This window comes from Herpailurus yagouaroundi, unplaced genomic scaffold, assembly GCF_014898765.1.
Source record: "Herpailurus yagouaroundi ecotype Mexico unplaced genomic scaffold, PumYag 191, whole genome shotgun sequence".
Classification (NCBI taxonomy): Eukaryota; Metazoa; Chordata; class Mammalia; order Carnivora; family Felidae; genus Herpailurus; species Herpailurus yagouaroundi.
The window spans coordinates 15,785,583-15,809,900 of record NW_024412422.1 but is presented as its reverse complement, the minus strand read 5'-3'; the positions used below and the strand labels follow the sequence as shown (position 1 = coordinate 15,809,900).

Here is a 24,318-nt window from a genome sequence, read left to right as displayed (position 1 = left end):
TCCCCTTACGGACCCGGACATTAGCAACCAGCCCCATGTCCCCACCAACATCTGTCAAAACGGAAGTTAACCTCTGGCGACGTCACACAAAGATACGTGTTCCTCTGTGCCCAAAACTCAACTCTGCCTACAGGATAGATTATGATTCTACACGTGATAATCAAAGGAACCACAGAGAAAGAGCCCTTCCCGCGGTCTCGGCTCAGGTGGGGTGGCATCCCCTTACTGGGCACTTGATCCCTGCTCCCGGTCAGAACTTCTTTTCTCTTGTTGAGGAGATCATTTCCCGGGTGCTTCTTTGTCCCCAGCCCCACACTGAACACGCCAGCTGAACTCTCTCATTTCATTCCCACAGCAAACCTGAGGATGGGCATTATTCTTGTGCCCATGTCACAGATGAGAAATGGTGGGACAGAGGGGTTGAGTCACCTGTCTGAGGTCACACGGCTAGGAAACGACCAAATGTGACCCCAAATTTGACCACATAATTTTTTTTTCATTTTATTTATTTGAGAGAGAGAGAGAGAGAGAGAGAGAGCGAGCGAGCGAGCACGAGTAGGGGAGAGGCAGAGAGAGAGAAAGAGCCTCAAGGAGGCTCCTCGCTCAGGGCGGAACTGGATGCCGGGCTTGATCCCGCGCCCCTGGGATCATGACCTGAGCCAAAATCAAGAGTCAGACGCTCAACTGACTGAGCCACCCAGGAGCCCCCCTGACCATGTAATTTTTAGTGATGTGGGATTTATGTCCCTGGAAAGTACCCAGGCAAACCACAAAAATATCCCCAAGCCGGAAGGAATACTCAGATTCTCCATCCTAGGGGCATTGTGTGCAACTCACACAACCCACTGCTTCCCCATTTCAGACCTCCCAGCCCTGTGCCCAGAGGCAGATACAGGATTTCACGGCAGATTTCTCCCCGCAAGGTACTGGGGACACCTCCTGCCTTTTCTGCTCCTCGGTCGGCCACGGTCCAGTCCTTTAGCAGAGCCCCTGCCTTCGGAACAGGGGATCGTGGAACTTAATAGAGTTTCTGAGGAGAAAAGCAAAATGTGCCTCGACATTCTCTTTAAGAATCCATTTTCGGGGGCGCCTGGGTGGCGCAGTCGGTTAAGCGTCCGACTTCAGCCAGGTCGCGATCTCGCGGTCCGTGAGTTCGAGCCCCGCGTCAGGCTCTGGGCTGATGGCTCAGAGCCTGGAGCCTGTTTCCGATTCTGTGTCTCCCTCTCTCTCCGCCCCTCCCCCGCTCATGCTTTGTCTCTCTCTGTCCCAAAAAATAAATAAACGTTGAAAAAAAAAATTAAAAAAAAAAAAGAATCCATTTCCATTCACCTTAACTGTGTGTTGGGTGAAGACCATCAGTTTGAGAGGAAAATATCTTCAAAAAGACTGCATTTGGATTCAAGTCTTCAGGGCGATTTTCGGTGCAAGGAAGAAACGCTCAAGGGAACGTTTATTTTCTGTGCAAGGAAGAAACGTTCAAGGGAACATTTGCCAAGAAGAAAGTATTAAGAGAACGTTTGCAAAGTTTATATTTTATGTCATTTAATCTCCTTGGTGAGCCTGCAGGAGAATCCCCACCACACAGAAGGGGTGGGATGGAACGGGCCGTCAGACGGAGAAGCCGCCCAGAGCCCAGCTCTCTGCTTAAAAAGCAGGATCAGGGGCGCCTGGGTGGCTCAGTCGGTTAAGTGGCCGACTTGGGCTCGGGTCACGATCTCGCGGTCCGTGAGTTCGAGCCCCGCATCGGGCTCTGTGCTGACAGCTCGGAGCCTGGAGCCTGTTTCGGATTCTGTGTCTTCCTCTCTCTGACCCTCCCCCTTCACGCTCTGTCTCTCTCTGTCCCAAGAATAAATAAAAACATTAAAAAAAAAAAATAAAGCAGGATCAGAGTGATTTTTCCCAGGTCACAAGGGGCTGTTTGGGCCACAGTGCAGTGCGGGGGCGGGGGCGGGGGGGAGGAGTTAGGGCAAGTGGAGTCTCAAATGGGGTCCGACCTGTACCCCTCCTGAGTAAGAAAGCATGAGTGGGACCCACCAGCGTGGCTCACAAAAGCAACACTCGGCTGTTTTACATTTAGAAAGAAACCCTGTTAAAATACAAGCCCTCTTGGGATGCCTGGGTGGCTCAGACGGTTGGGCATCCGACTTCAGCCCAGGTCATGATCTCATGGTTCGTGGGTTCGAGCCCCGCGTCGGGCTCTGTGCTGACACCTCGGAGCCTGGAGCTGCTTCAGATTCTGTGTCTCCCTCTCTCTCTCTCTCTGCCCCTCCCCAGCTCACGCTGTCTCTCAAAACTGAATAAATGTTTAAAACATAAAATAAAAATCTAAGCCCTCTTATCAGCTCATTAAGTTTTTCATCATATACCTTTTCGGTGTATTTATCACAGAGGTGCTAAGGTTTATGTCCGATGGGGGTTTTACACTGTCTCTTTCAACACGGAACTCTTGGGTTTCCGTATTAATCATACAGGAATATTCTTCTTTGTTACAAACGAATAGGCTCTCTCATTCATCCTGAAACACAGAGCTCTGTCTTAATACAGAGGTGGCTACTAATAATGTTAATTCAGGCAAGGCTCACGGGTCGCTTACTCTGTGCCGAGCTCTGGGATAAGCAGGTTACATAGATAAAAGAGCTTAACCCCCTATCATCCCCATCGGTCAGGTAAATGCCCCAACTGTCCTTATTTGAAAGTTGGGGAGATGAAGGCAGGGGTTTAAATAACTTGTCCAAGGTCACATAGTTTATAAGTAGCGATAGCAAGAAATACTTCCTTCCTGGGGCGCCTGGATGGCTCAGTGGGTTAAATATCGGCTCTTGGTTTCGGCTCAGGTGGTGACCTCACGGTTTCATGAGTTCGAGCCCTGCATCAGGATCCATGCTGACAGTGCGGAGCCTGCTTGGGCTTCTCTGTCTCCCTCTCTCTCTGCCCCTCCCCCACTTGCACTGTCTCTCTGTCTCTCTCTGTCTCTCTCTCTCTCAAAATAAATAAATAAACTTAAGGGAAAAAAAAAAAGAAATACTTCTTTCCTAAAATACCACTGTGTGCTTAATGGTAAATGCCAACAAACAGCCAACCCCAGGGTGATATTGTGATTTATAACAAGAAACACAGGGAGCGCCTGGGTGGCTCAGTCAGCTAAGCAGCGGATTCTTGATTTCAGCTCAGGTCATAATCTCATGGTGTGTGGGTTTGAGCCCCGCGTCAGGCCCTGTGCTGAGATTCCCTCTCCTTTTCTCTCTGCCCCTCCCCTGCTCTCCCTCTCTCTCTCTCACCAAATAAATAAATAAACATTAAAAAAAAAAGAGTCTTCCAAAAAGAAATACAGGGTCCCCTCCTTGTCTGCAGGTGTTACGTTCCAGGACCCCCAGTGGATGCCTGAAACCCCAATAGTACCGAACCCAGTAGGTACTAAGTTTTTTCCTGTACCTACACACCTATGATGAAGTTTGACTTGTCAACGAGGCACAGCAAGAGATTAGCAACAATAATAATGATAAAGAACAATCATAACAACATGACGTAATAAAAGCTGTGTGACTGTGCTCTCTCTCCCGCTCTCCAAATATCGTCCTGGGGTGATGTGAGACGACAAAATGCGTGAAGCATGACGCAGGCATCGTGACGCTAGGTCAGGAGGGTCACCTGCTTCTGGACCGTGGTTGACCACGGGGAACGGACACTGGATAAGGGGGACCTCTGTACGCATTTGCTGTTTGTCCCGTTCCTGGCACAGAGCTCCCCGAACCCTTGGCATTTCCTAAGTGATGAGAGCAATGAAGGTGTCTCCTGTCATGTTAATGAGGTGACTTTGGGGACACGCCTGAGGATGAGGGCTGCAGGGGGAACTTTCAGTCCCAAATCCCTGACCACCGGGGAGAGCGGAGGGGCTGGAGACTGAACCGCTCTCCGATGGACGTGATATTCCAACTAATCCAATGAATCGTACCTCTGGAATGAGGCCTCCGGAAAAGCCCAAAAGGACAGGATTCAGAGAGCTTCTGGGCTGCTTAACACATGGCAACTCGGAGGGGGAGGTGGCATTCTCGGAGCAGGTGGGAGCCCCACGCCCTTTCCCCACGTCTGTGGCCTCTCTTTTCCCTGGCCGGCCCTGAGTTCTATTCTTTCAGAGGGAACCAGTAACCCAGTAAGCAAACTGTTCCTCCGAGATGTGTGAGCCACCCTAACAAATGAACCAAACCCAAGCAGGGGGGTGTGGGACCCTTCCGATCTATAGCTAGTTGGCAGAAACACAGGTGACCGTCTAGACTTGGACTTGGCCTCTGAAGTGGGGTGCCAGCTGTCTTGCGGGACTGAGTCCTCGCCCTGTGGGACCTGATGCCTCCCTCCAGGTGGACAGAACCACCCCTGAGGAGTCACTGAGTCGAACCGCAGGACGCCCAGCTGGGGCTGGAGTGTTGCCCGGTGGGGAGGGGAGCCCCCCAACCACACACGCGTTGAAACTGAGTTCGGAATTTGTACTCGGTTTGGGGGGACAGTGGGGAGCAGAGAGGACTGTGGTAAGCGACACAGCGCGGGGGGACCCCTTCCGAACCGAGCAGCCGGTCAGCTCCGGCGGAGGTGACCATTCAGTATCAGATTCCATCCGTCCAGTCTGCACTTTCTCCAGAGATGCCCAAATTGTGTATTTTTAGTTGAACCTCCCGATTCTTTTAGTGTTGGCCCAAAGTGAAGGGGGAAGCACACACACGCACACACACACACAGAAACACTCAGCCGGTCAAACTTAGACCACCCAACTCGCCGCCTGGATGAAGGATGTGCCAAGGGAACCAACGTGCCAGGTAGCCACAGTTCCCCGTGTTCACACAGTCCGGGAGACCCAGCGTGCTCCCCGAAACAAAGACGTCTTGGTTCGCAGCTGTTTAATCACGGGGGAGACTCAAAGTTCCTTTATTAACTGGAAAATAATAGTGTGCTCTAATGAGTCACTCAGCGTCCAAATGTATCAAATTCATCATCGCTGTTTTTATGTTTTGAAAATGATTAAATACCATTTTCTTTCCCTTTATAGCAAAGACCCAAGTGACAGCCGATCCATCAGTGTATCTGCTGATGTTTAACTACGGCATTTTGCATTCATGATTTCCTCCTTACGTCGTTCTTTTAAAAAGAGGAATAACTTAATTCTGCCTCTTGACAGCAGGGGAAATTAAATGGCATGTCTCTAAGATGAGTGTTTCTCCGACAGAGCTCCACCAGCACTCCATATAATCAAGCCAGAAGAGAATCAACCCAAAATAAGACGTTTAAGAACTAGCTTCTGGAAAAAAACAAAACAAAACAAAACACCCTCCCACTTAAGAAGGATAAGGACGTTTCTAACCTCAAACACCACTCATCAGTTGGCACAACCAGTTCAGAGAGCAGCTTGGGGACAGGCCAGAAGCCGAAGATGTACATCCCCGAGTGTCCTCAATCCCACCGCTGTGTTCGGACCCTAGAGCCCAGACACGGCATGTTTTCACTCCAGCCTCCGCTGAAGATTAGACTCTGCATGGCAACTCAGAAAAGTCAGACGTAAAAAGGACACTGAAGTTTCACAAACATCTCCCTGATTACGCGCGATGGGCTCCAATGTTTTCTATTCTGTGCCAATGGATTCAATTTCCAGTTTTAATGCTTGTCATGACTCATGAGTGGGTCGCAATCCCCCATTTAAAAACCACTCTCCCAAAAGGACCTGGTGCAAATACTTAATACTGCACGCACAAGAATGGACGCTGAGATCTATAGGGGCCCAAAGTTTTAAATAACAGGCATCCATCAACAACAGAAGAACGCATGAATAAATTATGGAATATCTATACTATGGGATACGATACAGCAGCGGGGGAAAGACGTACAGCCACGTGTGTCTGCAGGGTTTAACTCGGGCAATGTTGTGCTGGGCAAAAAAGGCAAGTTGCAGAATGGTCCTTATAGCACAAGGCCATTTATAAAAAGTTTGAGGGGAGCCTGGGTGGCGCAGTCGGTTAAGCGTCCAACTTCAGCCAGGTCACGATCTCGCGGTCCGTGAGTTCGAGCCCCGCGTCGGGCTCTGGGCGGATGGCTCAGAGCCTGGAGCCTGTTTCCGATTCTGTGTCTCCCTCTCTCTCTGCCCCTCCCCCGTTCATGCTCTGTCTCTCTCTGTCCCAAAAATAAATAAACATTGAAGGAAAAAAAAAATTTTTTTTTAAAAGTTTGAAAACATGACACACTGTCTTTAGAAAGGTATCTATCTGTCTTAGACTGTTCAAGGCTGCTGTAACAAAAGACCACAGACTGGGTGGCTTGTAAACAACAAAAATTTATTTCTGAAGGTAATGGAGGCTGGAAATCCAAGATTCAGTGTCTGGTGAGGGCTCACTTCCTGGCTCAGAGATGGGCACCTTCTCACTGTGTCCTCACGCAGTAGAAGGAGGACACAAGCTCTCCGGGGTCTGTTTGATAAGGGCACTAACCCCACGGATGGGGGCTCCCACCTCCTAATGCCACCATCTCGAGGTTAGGATTTCAACATGTGAATTTTTTTTTTTAATTTTTTCAACGTTTATTTATCTTTGAGAGAGAGAGACAGAGTGCGTGAGCAGGGGAGGGGCAGAGAGAGAGGGAGACACAGAGTCGGAAGCAGGCTCCAGGCTCCGAGCTGTCAGCACAGAGCCCGACGCGGGGCTCGAACTCACGAACCGCGAGATCATGATTTGAGCCGAAGTTGGACGCTTAACAGACTGAGCCACCCAGGCGCCCTTGCAACCTGAATCCTTGTTAGTATCTTCCTCCCCCAAACCTATAATCTTGGTCTGATCAAGAGGGAAAGAACCAGGCAAACAGATAGGGAGACATCTGTATACGACCTGATTAGTCCTCCTCGAGACCAAGTGGATCGATCATCTGGTAACACAGAGGAAGATCTTCAGTGTGGAAGGCTGGACTCCCCCCCACTCCCCCCGGCTGCCATCAGCATCAAGTTGCCTGAATGGCCATGTTCAGGTACAGGCTGTAAACTGCTCACCATCAATAGGACAGGCAGCCATGCTGGGCCAGTGCCTATGAAAAACAGCACAGGGGACTGGCCCTGGGACCGGTTAAAACCAAATAAAACACCCTTTCAAAAGACACCGAGGTCTCCTCTCGATACCTGGGCATATCATCTTTTATCTAGGTTTAAAGGCACGATACAAGGGGCGCCTGGGTGGCGCAGTCGGTTAAGCGTCCGACTTCAGCCAGGTCACGATCTCGCGTGATCTCCCGTGATCTCGCGTGAGTTCGAGCCCCGCGTCGGGCTCTGGGCTGATGGCTCAGAGCCTGGAGCCTGTTTCCGATTCTGTGTCTCCCTCTCTCTCTGCCCCTCCCCCGTTCATGCTCTGTCTCTCTCTGTCCCAAAAAATAAATAAATGTTGAAAAAAAAATTAAAAAAAATAAATAAAGGCACGATACATGAAGTGATGCTTCATGGAGGCAGGCTGCGTTAAACGCCTACTTTCAAAGCACAGAAAATTGCCTTCCGGAAATTTCAAGGAAGAAAGGGTTTTTTTTGCGGGGGGGGATCGGAGGAAGAGGCAACCCCTCAAAGCTTCATGTGATTGCTTCTGTCAAAAACGTGCACCAGATCTGAGGAGGACTTCATGGTTTCCAACGACACATGTCATGTCTTAATAATAAACATGTCAAAATAAGTAAATAAATACATCAACATAATGACATACGGATACAGTGATTTGACGGAGCAGCTGACGTTTCTGACAAACATGCACCAATTTAAAAGGCCAAATAAAGAATAGCCCCCGTTAGCATCAACTCTGCCAATGACCCTTGGTGGATTTCATCAACTGCCCATCAGAAATGTGGTGTAAGGGCCCCGATTTAAAACCACCATCCTGACAGACCTGGGAAACCTCCAACGTCCTCTGGCTCAATTTCTGCCTGCACAAGGGGACTACCAAAGTTAAATCTCACAGTAGAAATAAAATCTGCACTAGGAAAGGGCATGTCAGAACCGAAATGACACTAATTTCTAAGGAGAAACTCTCTTCTCCGTTCTCATTTCACAAAGGAGCTACAACGCATGAACCCGGCAATGTGGCGATGAAGGCTGGGCTTCCCACAGCCTTGAACAGCGTAGCTGAAATTGGGGGATCTGGAGAAGGCACCAGAATCCTGCCAAAGGGCTGACTTGGGCAGTGTCTCTCTCTGGCCCCATCCCCTCCTTTTTCTGAGGTAACTCGGATGCTGACAAAGCAGCCTTGAGCTTAGAGCTACTGATATATATTTGGCACCTTACCTCTGAGATCTTCCTCCCCAAACCTATAACCCCGGTCTAATCAAGAGGGAAAAAACCAGGCAAACGGATAGGGAGACGTCTGTATACTGCCTGAGAAGTTGAGTGCCAGGCCCTGTTCTAGAACCTTGAAGTCCGGGCTCAAATCCCAGACCCACCAGGTATAGCTATGCAACGGGAGGCCCTTAATAGCTCTGAGCCTCACTGTCCCCATCTGTATGTGGGGCTAATAGTGCCGCCTTCTTCACAGGGGTGTTTTGGTAATGAAGGGGGACGGTGTATAGCCTTGGCATTGTCCTTTGTAAGATCTGCTGAAAATGCCTGAAAATGCCTCCCACATTGGCGCCTCTCCTAGACGGCTCAAAGCGTCCCACCCAACACAGAAGCCCCATTCCCTAAGACTACCCAACCGCTAGCTATCAAATTTTTGTATTAAAGACAATTCTAGAAGTCTGACACAACACAGTGTGAACAGTATATAAAGAAGGGCTTCCCAGGTCGCCTTCCCAGAAATGTTTCCTTTCAAACACTTTTAAACCCCTACTCATCCTTCAAGGACCGGTTCCAATGTCACCTCCTCGGAGATGGCTTCCAGGATCCCTCCCCACAGAACCCACTGTGTCCTCTTTACTCCCCTGCACTTGGGTCCCCATCCTGTTACCGTGCAGAGCCCCGCCCACGGGCTGTCCCGGCATCTGTCTCTTGCGCCAGAGTTTTGAGCATCCTGACGGAGCCCTGCTTCTAAAAAGGACTAATTGTTTACACTTGCTGAGACAGGCCACAGGGAGCCACTAGGTCTCGAGGAAAATGATGTTTTTTTTTTTTAATTTTTTTTTTCAACGTTTATTTATTTTTGGGATAGAGAGAGACAGAGCATGAATGGGGGAGGGGCAGAGAGAGAGGGAGACACAGAATCGGAAACAGGCTCCAGGCTCCGAGCCATCAGCCCAGAGCCTGACGCGGGGCTCGAACCCACGGACCGCGAGATCGTGACCTGGCTGAAGTCGGACGCTTAACCGACTGCGCCACCCAGGCACCCCGGAAAATGATGTTTTAAGATTAGTCTGGCAGCTGATAGCAGAGTGGGTTCGTGGGGAGAGGCCACAGGTGGCCACACGGACATTCTAGGAATGAGCTGTGTGAGCCTATATACTGCTGGGGATACAGTCCTCAACCAGCGAGGCCCCTCCTGGTCAGCAGGTGACTCAGATACAGGAAGATACATTTTTTCCAGCCATATCAGAACACCCAAATATGGACTTTTCTGCCCCCAACGAGCCATCTTGGGAATCAAGGAAACTTCTGAGTCAGTCGCCTTGAGACCTATGAACTGATTCCAGACATGGTATCACTCCTCAAAACGTTCATCTGAGTAACAGAATGAAAAGAAAAGACTCAGACAGCGAGAGGATTTTTGCAGAGCACATAACCGATAACGGAGTGGTACCTAAAATACACAAAGACGTCTTAACACACAACAGTAAGAGAACAAACAGCCCCAATTTAAAAATGGGCCAAAAAAAAAAAATCTGAACACACCCCAAAGAAGATATACAGGTGGAAAATAAGCCTACGAAAAGACACCAAGCATCCTATGTTATCAGGGAATTGAAAATTAAAGCAATAACGAAACACCACTGCACCCCAATGAGAACGGCCAACATCCAGAACACTGCCGAAGAATATTTCCGTATTGGCTCATCAACTGAAACAAATGCACCACACTAGTGCCGGATGTTAATAACGGGGGAGAACTCCCTATAATTTCTGCTCAATTCCTCTGTAATGTAAAGCTGCTCAGAAGAGTCTTAATATTTGCAAAATGTGTATCTGAAAGCTCTTTGTATCGGTCAGCATAGACTCCGTTATGCCTGGTAACAAGTGAGGCCAAAAATCAATGGCCGAAGATGACAAAGGTTCAGTAGTCACTCACACTACCCATCTTGGCCAGCAGTGGGCGCTGCTGCACACAGTCACTGACAAAGACCATCTGCCTAACCAGACTGGAGGCGGGCGCCTTCTGAGCCCCCCCTCCCTCCATCTTGGTTCTGCCCTGGCCATGCCTTCAGAGCCCAATTACAGCAAGAATCCTGCCAAGTCAGTGGAGCGGGAATACCCCCTCCCCCATCCCTGATGTCTGATCACTCTTCACATTCTAACCAAATTCCTCATCCCCACCCTTGATGTCTCATCACCGTGGCCTGCCCTCAGCAAGAATCTGGTTTGGTCAGTCTGGCCGGGGTCACCCCTGACCCCTGACAACTCCTCTTGGTCATGTGCCGTCTACTGGCCCCACCCCCACTCTGTTCCTTGGCTATAAATCCCCACGTCTCTACAGGTTACACCGAGGGTCTCTTTTCCCTTTTTTTGCAACAGTTTCTGAACAAAATCTATCTTTACCACCTGCGCTGGCATCTGGCTCTGGTCCTCGCTGCTGTCACTCGGAGGCCAGGCTGATGGGTGGGTTTTCAGGCATCCTGTTCTACCTGAGGCCACCCCTCCTCCAGATGGGAGTCCTTCTCCTGAATAACAATCATGACTAGAGTTGACAACACAAAACCTACAACATTGCCACGGAGACAATATGATAATAAAAAAGGAAGCAACGAAGTAAGGAGAGACGTTTGAAAAGCTTAAATTTGACCAAAAATAAAATCAATGGAAATTAAGCCTACAAGAACACAGCCTTGTCCCAACTACAAAATGATCCTTTGAGGCAATGCCCGAAGTTGGCAAAGGGACCAAGAACAGGGCACTCTCACACAAAGCTGGCAGTGTAAACAGAAAAATTTTATAAGACCATCGAAAATTTTAAACTTCATCATGTCTTGTGATCTACCGATTCACTTCGAGCACTTCCTCCTGAAGATTTACCTGTAGAAGAACTCAACACACATTTTACATTTTTAAAACTTTTTCTTAATGTTTATTTACTTTTGAGAGAAGAAGGGACAGAGCGTGAGCAGGGGAGGGGCAGAGAGAGAGGGAGACCCAGAATCCAAAGCAGGTTCCAGGCTCCGAGCCGTCAGCACAGAGCCCGACGCGGGGCCCGAACCCACAGACCCATGAGATCATGACCTAAACTGAAGTCGGACATTTAACGGACTGAGCCACCCAGGCGCCCCGACCTTTAACATTAAAAAAGAAATGTTTAAAAAGTATGTTTAAAGGGAGGAAAAAATGAAACGTGGTGAATACGTGGGAAATCTATAATATTAATAAAATATTATACCACTATTAAATATCACCCTTAAAACTACAAGTTCGTTGAAAGGCTCTGTGGATGTTTAAATTGTTGGGAAAAAATTGTTCATGTGTGCATATTTGTATTTTGGGAGAAAGAGAGTCCACCCCTTCCATAACTTTTTTAAAGCAGTTGATAATTATTGTTTCAAATATTTAACAACCTGAAAAGATGTTGCCAAATATTCAGTCTACACTGTTACAGAAAACGGCTTTCAAAGCTACACAAATTCGAGTATTAGCAAAAAGAACCTATTTTTGTACCTCGACGCGCATGTGAACACATACATACGTATATACTCCTCAAAATATTAACAATGGTTACCTCTGAATCATACACAGGTTCAGGGGTGACTTTTATCTTCTACGTCTTATTCCGCTGTCTTTTCTACATTAAATCCTGGTTTTGACCTATTATGGCAGCTGGTGCTGAGAGATCTCCAGGTGTCCAATGGCAAATTTCATTTTAAAGCTAAGAACTGTGTGTTTCTAAATCCATTATTTTCAAGCCCTAAAATTGTTAAAAATAAAATACCTTTATCTTCTTACGGTGTTGGAATTCATTACTATTTCATTCATTCCTGTATCCCACTAATTCTCAACGCTGTCTCTGCATGAAGATCACCCGGAGAGTTTTCTGTGCAGTATCAATGCCCGTGACCCGCTGGGTTGTAAGGTGTAAGGAATGGGTACTTGTTAAGACCCCCCAGGCTATTCTGATGTGTATCCGGGATTCAGAAGCCTTGATTTATCCATTCAGCAAGCAGTCATTCAGCCCCTGTATTAGCTTCCAACAGCTGCTGTAACAAATTACCACAAACTTCATAGCCTATGGAAACAGGTATTTATTCTGCAGAAGTTCTGGAAGCCAGACTTCTAGAATCAAGGTACCAGCAGAGTCACGCTCCCACCTCAGGTCATAAGCGACAATCCATCCATTGCCTTTTCTGGCTCTGGTGGCTCTAGGCATTCGCTGGCTCCCTTGGCTTGTGGCCACTTTGCTCCAATCTCTGCCTCCAGCCCCATGGCCTTCTCCTCTGTGTCTCAGTTATTAGGACCCCTGTCATTGGATTGACAGTCATACACACCCCCCGCCCCCAAGATTCTTCACTTAAGTGCCTCTGTGAAGACGCTTTTCTCCAAGTCAGGCCACGTTGACACGTTCCGGGGATGAGGACACAGGCTCTAAGGGCTGAACTGCTTCGGCTACTTACCGGCTCGGAGAGCTTGGGAAGTCATTTAAACTGGTCAGCTTACACATCCATTAAGCAGCAGTAATGACAGTTATCTGCCTCCCGAGGCTCTAACACTGCCGACTTTGGAAACATACTTTCCTAAAAGACTTACCACGGCATCTGACACCAACAATGGCATTGTAGGGTTTTTCAAAAGATTTTTATTTTTTTTTTCAACATTTATTTATTTTTGGGACAGAGAGAGACAGAGCATGAACGGGGGAGGGGCAGAGAGAGAGGGAGACACAGAATCGGAAACAGGCTCCAGGCTCTGAGCCGTCAGCCCAGAGCCCGACGCGGGGCTCGAACTCCCGGACCGCGAGATCGTGACCTGGCTGAAGTCGGACGCTTAACCGACTGCGCCACCCAGGCGCCCCAAAAGATTTTTAAAATAAAATAGCAATGGACAACAGAATCACCCAAAACTGTCCTCACAGACAAAACTAAGACGTTCTGTGTGTTCTACCTTTTACCTGCCGCTAAACCTTCTACAGCAGGAAAGACACCAGGGGCGCCTGGGTGGCTCGGTCAGTTAAGCATCTGATTCTTGGTTTCAGCTCGGATCATGATCTCATGGTTCGTGGGACTGAGCCCCACGTCAGGCAAACTGGGATCCCCTCTCTCCCTCTCTGCCCCTCCCGCACTCATGCCCTCTCTCTTACTGTCTCTCAAAATAAATAAATAAACTTAAAAAAAAAAAAAAAAAGGAAAGAAACCAATATAAACTGAGTCACATAGGAAAAACCATTCGTATTTAGAAACTGGGGGCGGCTACCACCATTGAACGGTCTTTGTCCTTCTCGTAAAAAAAAAAAAATAAATAAGAAACCTGAAGTGCAATGAATGATTTACCCTGGTTCGTGTTTTCTGAATCCATGAAATGACACTGGACATGGTGACTTTCTTACATCAGCATCGCTTGCTGCTTAACGTTTAACGGTTAAATTTCAGAAAAAGTAGGGAGCCTGGGGGGCTCAGCTTAGCGTCCAACTCCTGGTTTCAGCTCAGGTCATGATCTTGCAGTTTGTGAGTTCCAGCCCCACATCAGGCTCTGTGCTGGCAATGAAGAACATGCTTGGGGTCTTCTCTCTCCCTCTCTCTGCCCCTCCCCTGCTTTCTCTCTCTCTCTCTCTCTCTCTCTCTCTCTCTCTCTCAAAATAAATAAACTCAGAAAAAAAAATTTCAGAAAAAGCAAAGAGTTTGTCAGGTTATTCAGAAGGGTGATCTCTTCGTCTGCCCCGCGGGTTATAACATTTTCTGGATGAGAACAGGCAAAACAAAACCCCGGGAAGACTGATTCCAGATTTGCAAGCAGGGGAGCTCTCCACAGGAAACACTTGACTTTGACCTTAACTTCACCTTGAGCTGGGTTTACAAGAATGTGGGGATGTGTCTATCTCTTTAAGAAATCTATTTTGGCGGGGCACCTGGGTGTCTCAGTTGGTCGAGCGTCCGACTTCAGCTCAGGCCGTGATCTCAAGGGTCATGAGTTCGAGCCCCGTGTCGGCTCCGTGCTGACAGCTCAGAGCCCGGAGCCTGCTTCCAAGTCTGTGTCTCCCTCTCTCTCTCTGCCCCTCCCCTGCTCACATTCTTTCTCTATCAAAAATAAATAAACATTAAAAAAAAAAAAGAAAGAAATCTATTTTGGCGTCTCTGCCCTTCCATCCTATGGAGAGGCACACGCCCGTTTCTGTGGTACTCCGTCCAGGTTTCCTCCCATCATGTAGGCGAGAGTGAGCTCTGTTTTGTGGTCTCTGACCGCAGAAAAAGTTGTGGCTCACTTCCTCTGAGGTTTGGGTCCCAACAACCACGGGAACCACTTAAGGAGCAGGCCTGTCTCAAGTCCTCCGGCTGCACGCGGCTTCCGTGCAACCCGCCTGTCACCTACCTCCCGTTCCCTGTGGTTCTGTGTTATCTGTTCTGCACGCTTTCGAATTTGCTTATTTTTCTAATCTCTTCTCCACTCCTTTGGTAACACGACTCTTTATCTTGTGGTTTTCATCTTTATTACTCACATTTCCTCACAACGAGCATTCATTAAAGTATTTTAAATTAAGACCTTTACCGCCTTTCTAACTGAGCACGTCGGGTCTACCCGTACGACACATTTCTAATTCTTATCACAGAATTTCAGGCAGTTTGTACATTATATTCTATTAAAAACTCTATTCCACCCAAGGTTGTCACGATGCGGAGATTACAGCTTTCTGACGGATGTTTTGTTAGGGATGTATTCATATATTCACTCTGTTAGCCAGCAAACACGGTCCGTGAGCTTGTATTTCACATCTCGTTTGACATCGCGATTCAACAGCAAAGTACAAAGGGAAGCAATTATTTATTTAGATTCTGGAATGGATTTCGGAGGGATATTAGATAAGTATAGATTGTCATGCCAAAGCATTAATCCCTGCCCTCCTCACAGCCTGGGGGGAGGTCACACACTGGGGTCAAGGAGAAGGGGGACACCGGAACAGGGAGAGCGCCTCATAATCCTGTAACTTTTTTTTATCTCCAAAGAAAATGCAGAATTGATTCTCACAAAGCCAACAGTGATAACCACAGCCCATGCTTTTTCTTCAGTTTGAAACATCACCACTTGATCAGCCAAATATTTCAACAAAATCAATTTCCTACCCATGGGCCATGGATCCCGCCCTCACACAGTCAGTTCCGACTCAGGACGGCTTGACTTAGTTTCGCTTTATGGTGGTGCGAAAGCAATACACCTCCAGTAGGAATTGTACTTGGCATCTTGAGTCTGGATCCTGTCCCGGACCAGCGACCTGCGGCCCCACCCTCTCCCGCGATGCTGGGCAGAGGCCGCAGCTCCCAGTCAGCCACGCGGTCAGGAGGGTCGACAGGCAGTACACGGACAGCCACCTGCACCCACACGGCTGTCCCGTTTGTCACTTTCAGTACAGGATTCAGTCAACGGCATGCAATAGTCAACACCTCATTATAAAATGGGCTTCGTGGTGGACGACCGTGCCCAACCGGAGGCTCATGTCCGTGTTCTGAGCACGTCTAAAGCGGGCCAGGCTAAGCTATGCTGTTTGCTGGGTTAGATGGTTAAATGCATTGTGGACTTACGATATCAACTTACAATGGGTTTATAGGGAGGTTACCTCATCATGAGCCAAGGAAGATCTAGACCCAAGACGTTCACCACCCACACGATGATTCCGGAGGCTATAAGTCCAGGCAGCCCATCCAGGCCCCTCCAGCGCAGCAGGACTGAGGTAACTGCAAGGTCCCCTCTTGTTTCTCCTCTCCCCGCAGCATCCATCCCCCAGAACCTCTCTCATCCTCTAAACCTGTGTTGTTCAGGCGGGCTGGCCACAGTGATGGGTTCTGGTGGGTCTGTGACACAAGACAAGCGAAACAGAGCCGGTGGACCAGACGGGGAAGAACGGTGTCCTCCCCGAAGTGACCACAATGGCAGGACGGACACTGGGAGCTGCTGGTGGCCAACTCGCCACCAGGAGGGAAGATCCTGCTGGAGACGATGCCAACCCAGAGGAGAGACAGGAGACAGGCTGCTAAGGACGCTGCTTGGCACCTGCACCCTGACGTCCCTGGTCCCCGCCCCCCTGCACGTCTCCATCCACAGGAGGAGCCCGAGTCCCCTTTTTGCTTGAGTTTCATCGGCACAGCACCGAGCGGCAGCCACTGGACAAAGCCACCTGACCGACGCCACGGCAACCCAGAGGGAGCCACAACCCTCAGCAGGGACCACGCTGAAGAGAGTGGAACACTGCTAGCTGACCACCATCGCCCCACCCTTCTTCCTTTACAGCAAAGACCACCTCCCACTACGGCTCCCGGAAACAGTGCCAGGCGTTCACTTCCCCAGACTGGCCGGCTTCTTGGGCAGAGGCAGGGAACCCACCGCTCACCCACGAGATCGGAAGGGTCCACGTCCAGGTCCCCTTCCCTGATAAAAGGCGGTAACAGAGGGGAAGCGGCCCGCCCTTCCAGTGTTGGTGCACAACTGGTGAGTTAGCCGTTCCTGCACCTGCTGCAGCCACCTTGCAACCGTGTGGGAACCGGAAGAAGGATGGCAGCTGGGGACCAGGTGTGAGAGACAGGGAGACGGGACGCGCCTGGGTGACACGGTCGCACTGCCGGATTAACCAGTCTCGTCGAACCGCCCGCCCGAGTTTCTCGGCAGGTGAGATGATAAAACCGTGTTGCTGCAGCCACGTTTTGGCGGGTACCCTACTGACCGCATACGGAAACACCTGAGCCAATATAAAAATCCTGGGCTCTCCCCATATACTGACAACTCCGGATGTGGGAAGGCTCAGCGGGCAGGCAGACAGATTCCCAGGGGAACCGTGGGCCACGTGAGGCCGCAGACTAAACGGCCGGCCAGGGATGGATGGAAAGGGGGACAACCAGAATGTTGAGTCTGGAGCGATCGTATTCCTAACAGAAGACTCGCGGCCCCTCAGCTGGACACCCTTGTTTCCTTTTGAACGAGGTCCTCGAAGAGCAGGCAGAACAGCGTTGTAGCGGACGGAGGTGGGACCAGAACTCTATGAGAAGAGGCAAGCTGTACCCAGTCTCTCCGAGGTCGGGAGCCCCACCCAGCCACCCACGGCCTCATCCATTCACAGAGTGCCCCCCCAGGCCCAAAGCGGTGGGCCTCCATGAGTTTAAATAGTAGAGGACAAAGAAGAGACCGCAGGGGGTGACACTGCAAGGTGATACGTAACAGATCTGAAAGACGCTTCCTGCCAAGCTGAGGTTGTGAGTCGGGGGCGAGGGGTGCGCGTCTAGGGCTCGTTCGCCCGACCCTGTAAGAGAGAAGGTGGTCACAACCGTGGGGACAGCGCCCCCTGCCTTAGTGGGGTCCCGATGCGCGAGGCCTAGCAATGACCTCCAGGTGAGCGGAGCCCCGTGAAACCCAAAGCCGGCGTCTGAGCTGGAGGGGACACGTGCCAGCACCCAGGGGTGACGTCCGCGAGACGGCTGCCTTGAAGCACCGAGAGACGACTCCTCGGTCCTTACAGCTACCCTCTGTTTGCCCGTAAATGAGTCCACTTCCCCTTGCCTCTTAGATCATTTCCATGCCGCCCATTTCATTCTTCAATCTTTAGTGCAACCAGTAACAGTAATAAACATGATTCTCAAAACACGGCTCTCAAACCCTGCACGTATGTGAGCGCAGGTCGTGTTTGAGACTGCTCACCTAGTTAGGCCCCTGGCGTATAAAGAGCGTAAAGAATTAAAAGCCTTCCGCAGCAGCTCAGCCCCGTGAGGGAACCATCCGGAAGCCGATGGGCAAACGGAGCACATTGCCCATTAAAGGCAGAGGCATCAGCTCATCGACACGCACAATGTTTTGCGATCAGCTACGCAGCCACTCGTGGCCCCCGCCGCCGGGGCCGCTGGGGTATGTCGGCTTACCTGCTCTGCGGGTCCGGCTGGTGGCCCACGCAGGTGAGCGTGGCCGTGGTCTGAGAGCCACTGCTGTCTATTTCCTCCTGGACCGCCCACTGCTGCTCGCTGGTGACTCGAACGGCCGTTATCCTCACCCCTGCTGCTGCCTTAATTCTGCGGGGTGGAGAAAAGATGCACACATGTATAACACCGCTTGCGGTCAAGACACGTGCCAAAAATACAGAGCTACAGCCGATCTCCCCTTTCCTCCGGGAGACGGAGGGAAGACAGGCAGCGAATGGCTCTCCTTTGGAAACTAAGCGTCCTGTTATTTTTGTTAAATGTTTATTCATTTTTGAGAGACACAGAGAGAGAACGCAAGCAAGAAAGGGACAGAGAGAGAGGGAGACACAGAATCCGAAGCGGGCTCCAGGCTCCGAGCCGTCGGCACAGAGCCCGACACGGGGCTCGGACTCACGAACTGTGAGATCGTGATCTGAGCCGCAGTCGGACGCTCAACCGACTGAGCCGCCCAGGCGCCCCTCAGTTTCCTGTTACTTTTACAAGTGCCCCGGAGTAGGAGGCCCAGCATTTTGCCAAGCATGTGTTACTTTACTGTTTCACGGATGTGCTGGGAACCAGACCTCTGTCCGCTGCAGGGACCGAGAGTGACAGGAATGAGGGAGAGGCGGCCAGGCAGGTGTGGATGGGATCTGGAGATGGGGAGGGGCCCCCACGAGGTGGAGAGAGCACAAAAGACTGGGGGCTGGGGAAGCCAGTGGACCCAGGAGGGAGTGGGCAGTCCGGGCCACACTGGGAGGAGAGGAGGAGGGGCACACTGTCCTCGGGAGAAAAATAAACACCGCATCCGGCAGGACAGTGTGGCCAGGGACCGCCTGGCACAGCATGGGTTGTACAGCATTGGAACTCAGTTCCCCAAGGAAGAACCAAGGGACCCGGCTGCTCGCTCACCGAGAAAAGGCCAAGGAGAGCTCTCACAGCCTGCTTGTTTTGCATTTGTTCCCTGCTCCTCAAATGACCTGTGCTGCAATGAACCAGAGTATGTCTCCTCAGTGACAGCGGGGATCCCAAGGCATCACCCAAGTTCTCAGCAGCCTTGGGACCTGCCCGTGGACACACCGGGGACACGTCTGGGGAACAATCAGGAGGAAGGCAGAACCGTCGACCGCCCACTGCTTGCAGTGCCTTAAACAGGTATAAGTGAGCACAAAAGGACGTGCTTGGGGGCACCTGGGTGGCTCAGTCGGTTGAGCGACCGACTTCGGCTCAGGTCATGATCTTGGGGTGAGTTCGAGCCCCGCGTCGGGCTCTGTGCTGACAGCTCAGAGCCTGGAGCCTGCTTCGGATTCTGTGTCTCCCTCTCTCTCTGCCCCTCCCCTACTCGTTCTCTGTCTCTCTCTGTCTCAGAAATAAATAAAACATTTAAAAAAATTATAAAAAAAAAAAAAGGGACATGCTTGGACTTCCGAGTCCAGGGATGAACACTGCAGGGGTCACCGGGGAGCCTGAAGTCCCTCCGCTTCCCAGACGGAAGGCTGTAGACCAACAGGCAATGCTCACTGAGGCCCTGGGCCCCCTTTTCCACAGATACATCAAAAGGAACACGATTCAGCCATAAAAAGGAATGAAGCGGGGCGCCTGGGCGGCTCGGTCGGTTGGGCATCCGACTCCGGCTCAGGTCACGATCTCCCAGTTCACGGGTTCGAGCCCCACGTCACGCTCGCTGTTGTCAGCACAGAGCCCTTTCCAGATCCTGCCTCCCTCTCACTCTGCCCCTCCCCCCCCACTCTCTCTCTCAAAAATAAACAAACATCAAAACAAAAAAAGGAATAGGGCACTGGCACAGGCTACAGGGTGGATGGACCTGAACCGCATCAGTCAATGCGGAAGACGCCAGCCGCAAAAGTACGGAGACTGTGTGATTCCGTTTACGTCAAATGTCCAGAATAGGTACGTCCGTAGAGAGCCGACTGCTGGTTGCCAGGGTGGTGGCACCGTCCTGTGAATGTGCCGAATGCCACTGAACTGCTCCCTTAGATACTGTCAAGTTTATGTTATATGAATTGTTCGTGGGTTCGAGCCCCGCGTCAGGCTCCCTGCTGACAGCTCGGAGCCTGGAGCCCGCTTCAGATTCTGTGTCTCCTTCTCTCTCTGCCCCTCCCCCACTCGTGCTGTCTCTCTCTCTCTCTCTCTCTCTTTCAAAAATAAACATAATAAATAAATAATCATTTATGAACACACACACACACACACACACACACACAAAAATCTTTGAGACCCGAAGAAGGGAGCTTATGAAGGCAGAATTTCAACGAGCAGGAGAGAGAGTTCCGGACTCAAGGGTTGTCCTAAAGCTCCTGGCTTTGCTGCCAAGGTAAGGAGCCCGGGGGTGGAATTAGGAGATTCAAATCCTTGCAGACCCAGTTAGAAAAGAAATGCTTCCGCCTCCTTTCTTCTCCTTCATACAGGTCCTTACACAGATGCTCTCACACTCAGCTGCGAGCCCTCGACCCCGCGTTCCGGAGAAATCCCTGCCCATCCAGCGACGCCCCCAGGAGGTGCAGATGCCAAGCTCTGACGGGCTTGGCATTAGGGCTGCAGACACTCTCACTTTTTTCCTTGTCCCCCATCCTCCTCCCAAGCCACCTAGGCGTCCGGTGACCCCCTGCCTGACCCAGAGTATAGCACGAACATTTCTGACCCAGTGCCCTCCTGGAGTCCCAGGCTCCTTTGGTTCTGGAAGCCCCCCCCCCCGCCCCCCCCGCCCCCAAGCCGCAGCAAAGTCAGACCTGAGAGGGTCACCCTGCGGCATCCGCAATCTGGAACACAAGGGGATCCAGAAACTTCAGTGCAGTTAATTTCTGGGCACAGAGGAAGTCTCAAGAAAACGAATACCAACCTCGCCCCCTTCCAGGCTTTCTAGGGTCCACCCCTCCCCCAGAAACGGACTTTCAAGCTGCCAAAGTACCTTCCAAAACTGCCACAAAGACTTGCCAACTTTCATACACACTAGGGATGGTAACTGTGAGCACCACAGTCACAAGTGAACTGTCTCCATCAGGGCAGAAAGCCATGCTGGGCAGAGGCACTGCATCCCCATGTTCTTCTCAGCTTCTCGTTTCGACTATTATTATGAATTATCACTATCATTACCCCCAGCAACCATCCACTGTAGCAAGAAACAGACACTTGCCCATTGGCATGGCTAAAACAAAGAGAGAACACAGCAAGTGTAGACGCAGACGTGGCTGGAACTCGTCCGCATCGCTGGAATGAGGGAATCTGGTTCCGTTTCTCGGACAACGTCTACCAACCTGGATTGCTATGGGTCCTACAGCCCGGCATTTCCACCGCTGGCCGTATATATGCCCACAAGAAACGCAGGCACGTGCTCCCCTTAAAGCTCCAAATGGAAACGGCCTACACTGCTCACCAACAACAGAATAAAGCATGTGAAACACGGTGCAGCAGAAACAAAGGTGAGCAGTCTACCACCGCGCAAAACAACACGACGAGCCTCCAAAAATAATGTCGGGCGAAAAAAGCCAGATACGAAAAACTGCACAATCCCGTTTGCAGAACGTCTGAAACAGGCAAACGGGTCCATGAGGTCGAAGTCTGTATCGTGGTTACTCTTCCGGGAAGTGACGGGAAGGGGTCCCGAGGGGGGGCTTCTGGATGTGACTGCATGGTGGGTTCTGAGAACTTACCAGGCCGGGCTCACTTATGCGCACTTCCTCGTACACACATCCTAGTTCAGTATCGAGTTCAAATAAAGCAGGCAGACCTCATGCTTCTAACGGGGATGCCACGTTGCAGCCAGGGGGGTGTGACTTCGCCCCTGGTCCAGCCTCAGGATGAGTCAGACTTTCGCCACCCTGGACACACACACGGGCTTCTTCCCCCAACTTCCTCCACCCCTTGAGGTGCCCGGGGCCCCACCCTTGTTCTGAGGGACACAGAGTAATCTGAAACCTTGACCTTGTCTATGATGGGGAAGAGTCTTAGAATCCCGATGAACATCCTTCTTGGTTGGAGCAGAAGCAGGAGCAGGTGACATCCCAGCTGCTGGACACAAGCAGTGAGAAAGACATCTGGCTTCCAGGCCAGTGTCTGCCCAGCAGGGACTAGAGACAGGGCAGAGACCCACAGCTTCTGCACCTCATTGCCCCTGTAACTTTCCAGCCCACAGCATCTACCATCTAGCAGGGCACAAGACAACTCGCTCGGTGAGTCCACCTGAGTCTTTGTTTCTTATACTTAGGCCAACCGCTTTAGGATTACTCAAACTTCAGCAGGAGTTTTGACCCGTCTGGTTGTTTACACGGTGGAGGTGCAGTAAAGGATTAATCCTCCGCGCTGACAGACTCTCCTCTTTGTGATCACAACGTGGCTGCAGTAGCTCCAGATCTCACATCCTCATCCACCAAAGGAAAAGCAAGATTCTCTCCCTCAGAACAAAATCCTGGAGCTAGGTTTTCATAGGTTGAATCAGATTGAGGAGTCCCCCCTGGACCACTAACTGTGGCCTCGGGGGGTAGACGAACAAGGCTCACTGGGTTAGCCAGCCAACCACCGTCCCTGCACTAAGGGTAAAGTGAAGCCCGGGGTGCCCGGGTGGCTCAGTCGGTTGAGCACCCGACTTTGGCTCAGGTCACGATCTCGTGGTTTGTGAGTTCGAGCCCCGCATCGGGTTCATCGCCGTCAGACTGTCAGTGTAGAGCCTGCTTTGGAGCCTCTGTCCCCCAGTCTGTGCTCTTCCGTTCCTCACACACTCCCCAAAATAAGTAAGTATTTAAAAAAAAAAAGGGTAAAGTTAAGCCCATCTGAATCACATGGCAGTAACCATAAGTGGCTCCTAAAAAGAAATTCAAGTGGCAACAGAAGAAATGAAAGCTGTGTATCAAAAGCACAAGCCTAAAGGCCAATGACTGAGGTCCTACCCCCCCCCCCAGCACAAGTTATAAAACTGTTCTAAATTCCAGTTCTTGGTCCAAATCCTTCCCGATTTTAGATTATCTTTGTTAGAACAATTTGAGCCCAGAAAAATCCAAGTCCTGAATATTCATCACATGTGTTTTAGAGAAATATTTTTAGGCTCGGTGATATTCTTAACACTTGTCATGTATAAAAACAACAATATCTAAAACGATGTGGAAACTATTAATGGTCTCTGCACGGCTAATGAGCTTGGGGGATCTGGGGGCTGAGCGAGGAAAAGGTGTGACCACTAGGTGGCAGGAGCACACAAGAAGCCCGATCTGGGCAAGGCTTGGACAGGTTCGCATGCTGGGGGAGTCCCTCCTAAGCCTAAGCTTCTCCAGAGGATATGGCGCCACCCCAAAGGGGAGGGGGGCAAGAGAGGAGCGGGGAACAGGAGGATCAGAGAGGCGGGTTTCTGTGTCTCCATGATGTCCCTAAGCAACATGGCGGCACATCTACAGATCACAGAGCCCCAAAGGGCAGTGGCAGCCTGGGGGCTTCTAACCAGAGTTTACGGCTAACAGACGCTGGGCACAGTTTTGCAGGGTATGGAAAGCAGGCAGGCTCCAAATGGCTAAAAATATGCTTATTTGGGATATCTTTGTAACAATCAGATGCATAACAATTTGGAGTTTGGAGCTGGCAGGATGTCGAGCTAACAAGTCCCAGTCTGTTGCGAAGAAATAAACAATACAGGAGCCAATATACAGGGACCATCTTTGGCTCCTTTCTGTAACAACTACTTTCTGATATTCATCAACAACTTAGTTTCTATTTCCATAGGACCCTCATTATAGAATGTTTATCTGCATGCCTGTAGTTACGGGATTACACTGGGAAGAATACACTGGCATACTCGGATTTGTCGATGAGCCGACTCTTCAGGTAAAGAGTCCCCACTCACGCGTGGCCCCTGGATGACAGAGCACCTGTCTCCACCCACCGCTCCCTCATCCGTGCCATTTGGGTTTGGTCCTGTGCTGCTGGCTGTCAGCCATAAATGTAATGCAAATCGACGGCAACATGAAAACTGCAGATCTTGTAATACTGGAGGACTGGCCGATGCCAGCAAAGCCACGGAGAAAGAGAACCCGAGAGGAGTCCACCAACGGCCGCTCAAGAGATCCGTACGGACGGTTAACAAGGGAACCAGAGAAGACCAGC

General features: G+C 50.6%; 1 protein-coding gene across 1 annotated transcript in view; it reads right to left on the bottom strand.

The window, feature by feature from the left end:
- Nucleotides 1-24,318, bottom strand: part of TMEM132B (transmembrane protein 132B) — a 228,180-nt gene that overhangs the window by 156,277 nt on the left and 47,585 nt on the right. Inside the window, exon 3 of the mRNA XM_040444097.1 lies at nt 18,178-18,324. Within this exon, the coding sequence (XP_040300031.1) occupies nt 18,178-18,324 (147 nt within the window). The remainder of the gene's footprint in view (nt 1-18,177; nt 18,325-24,318) is intronic.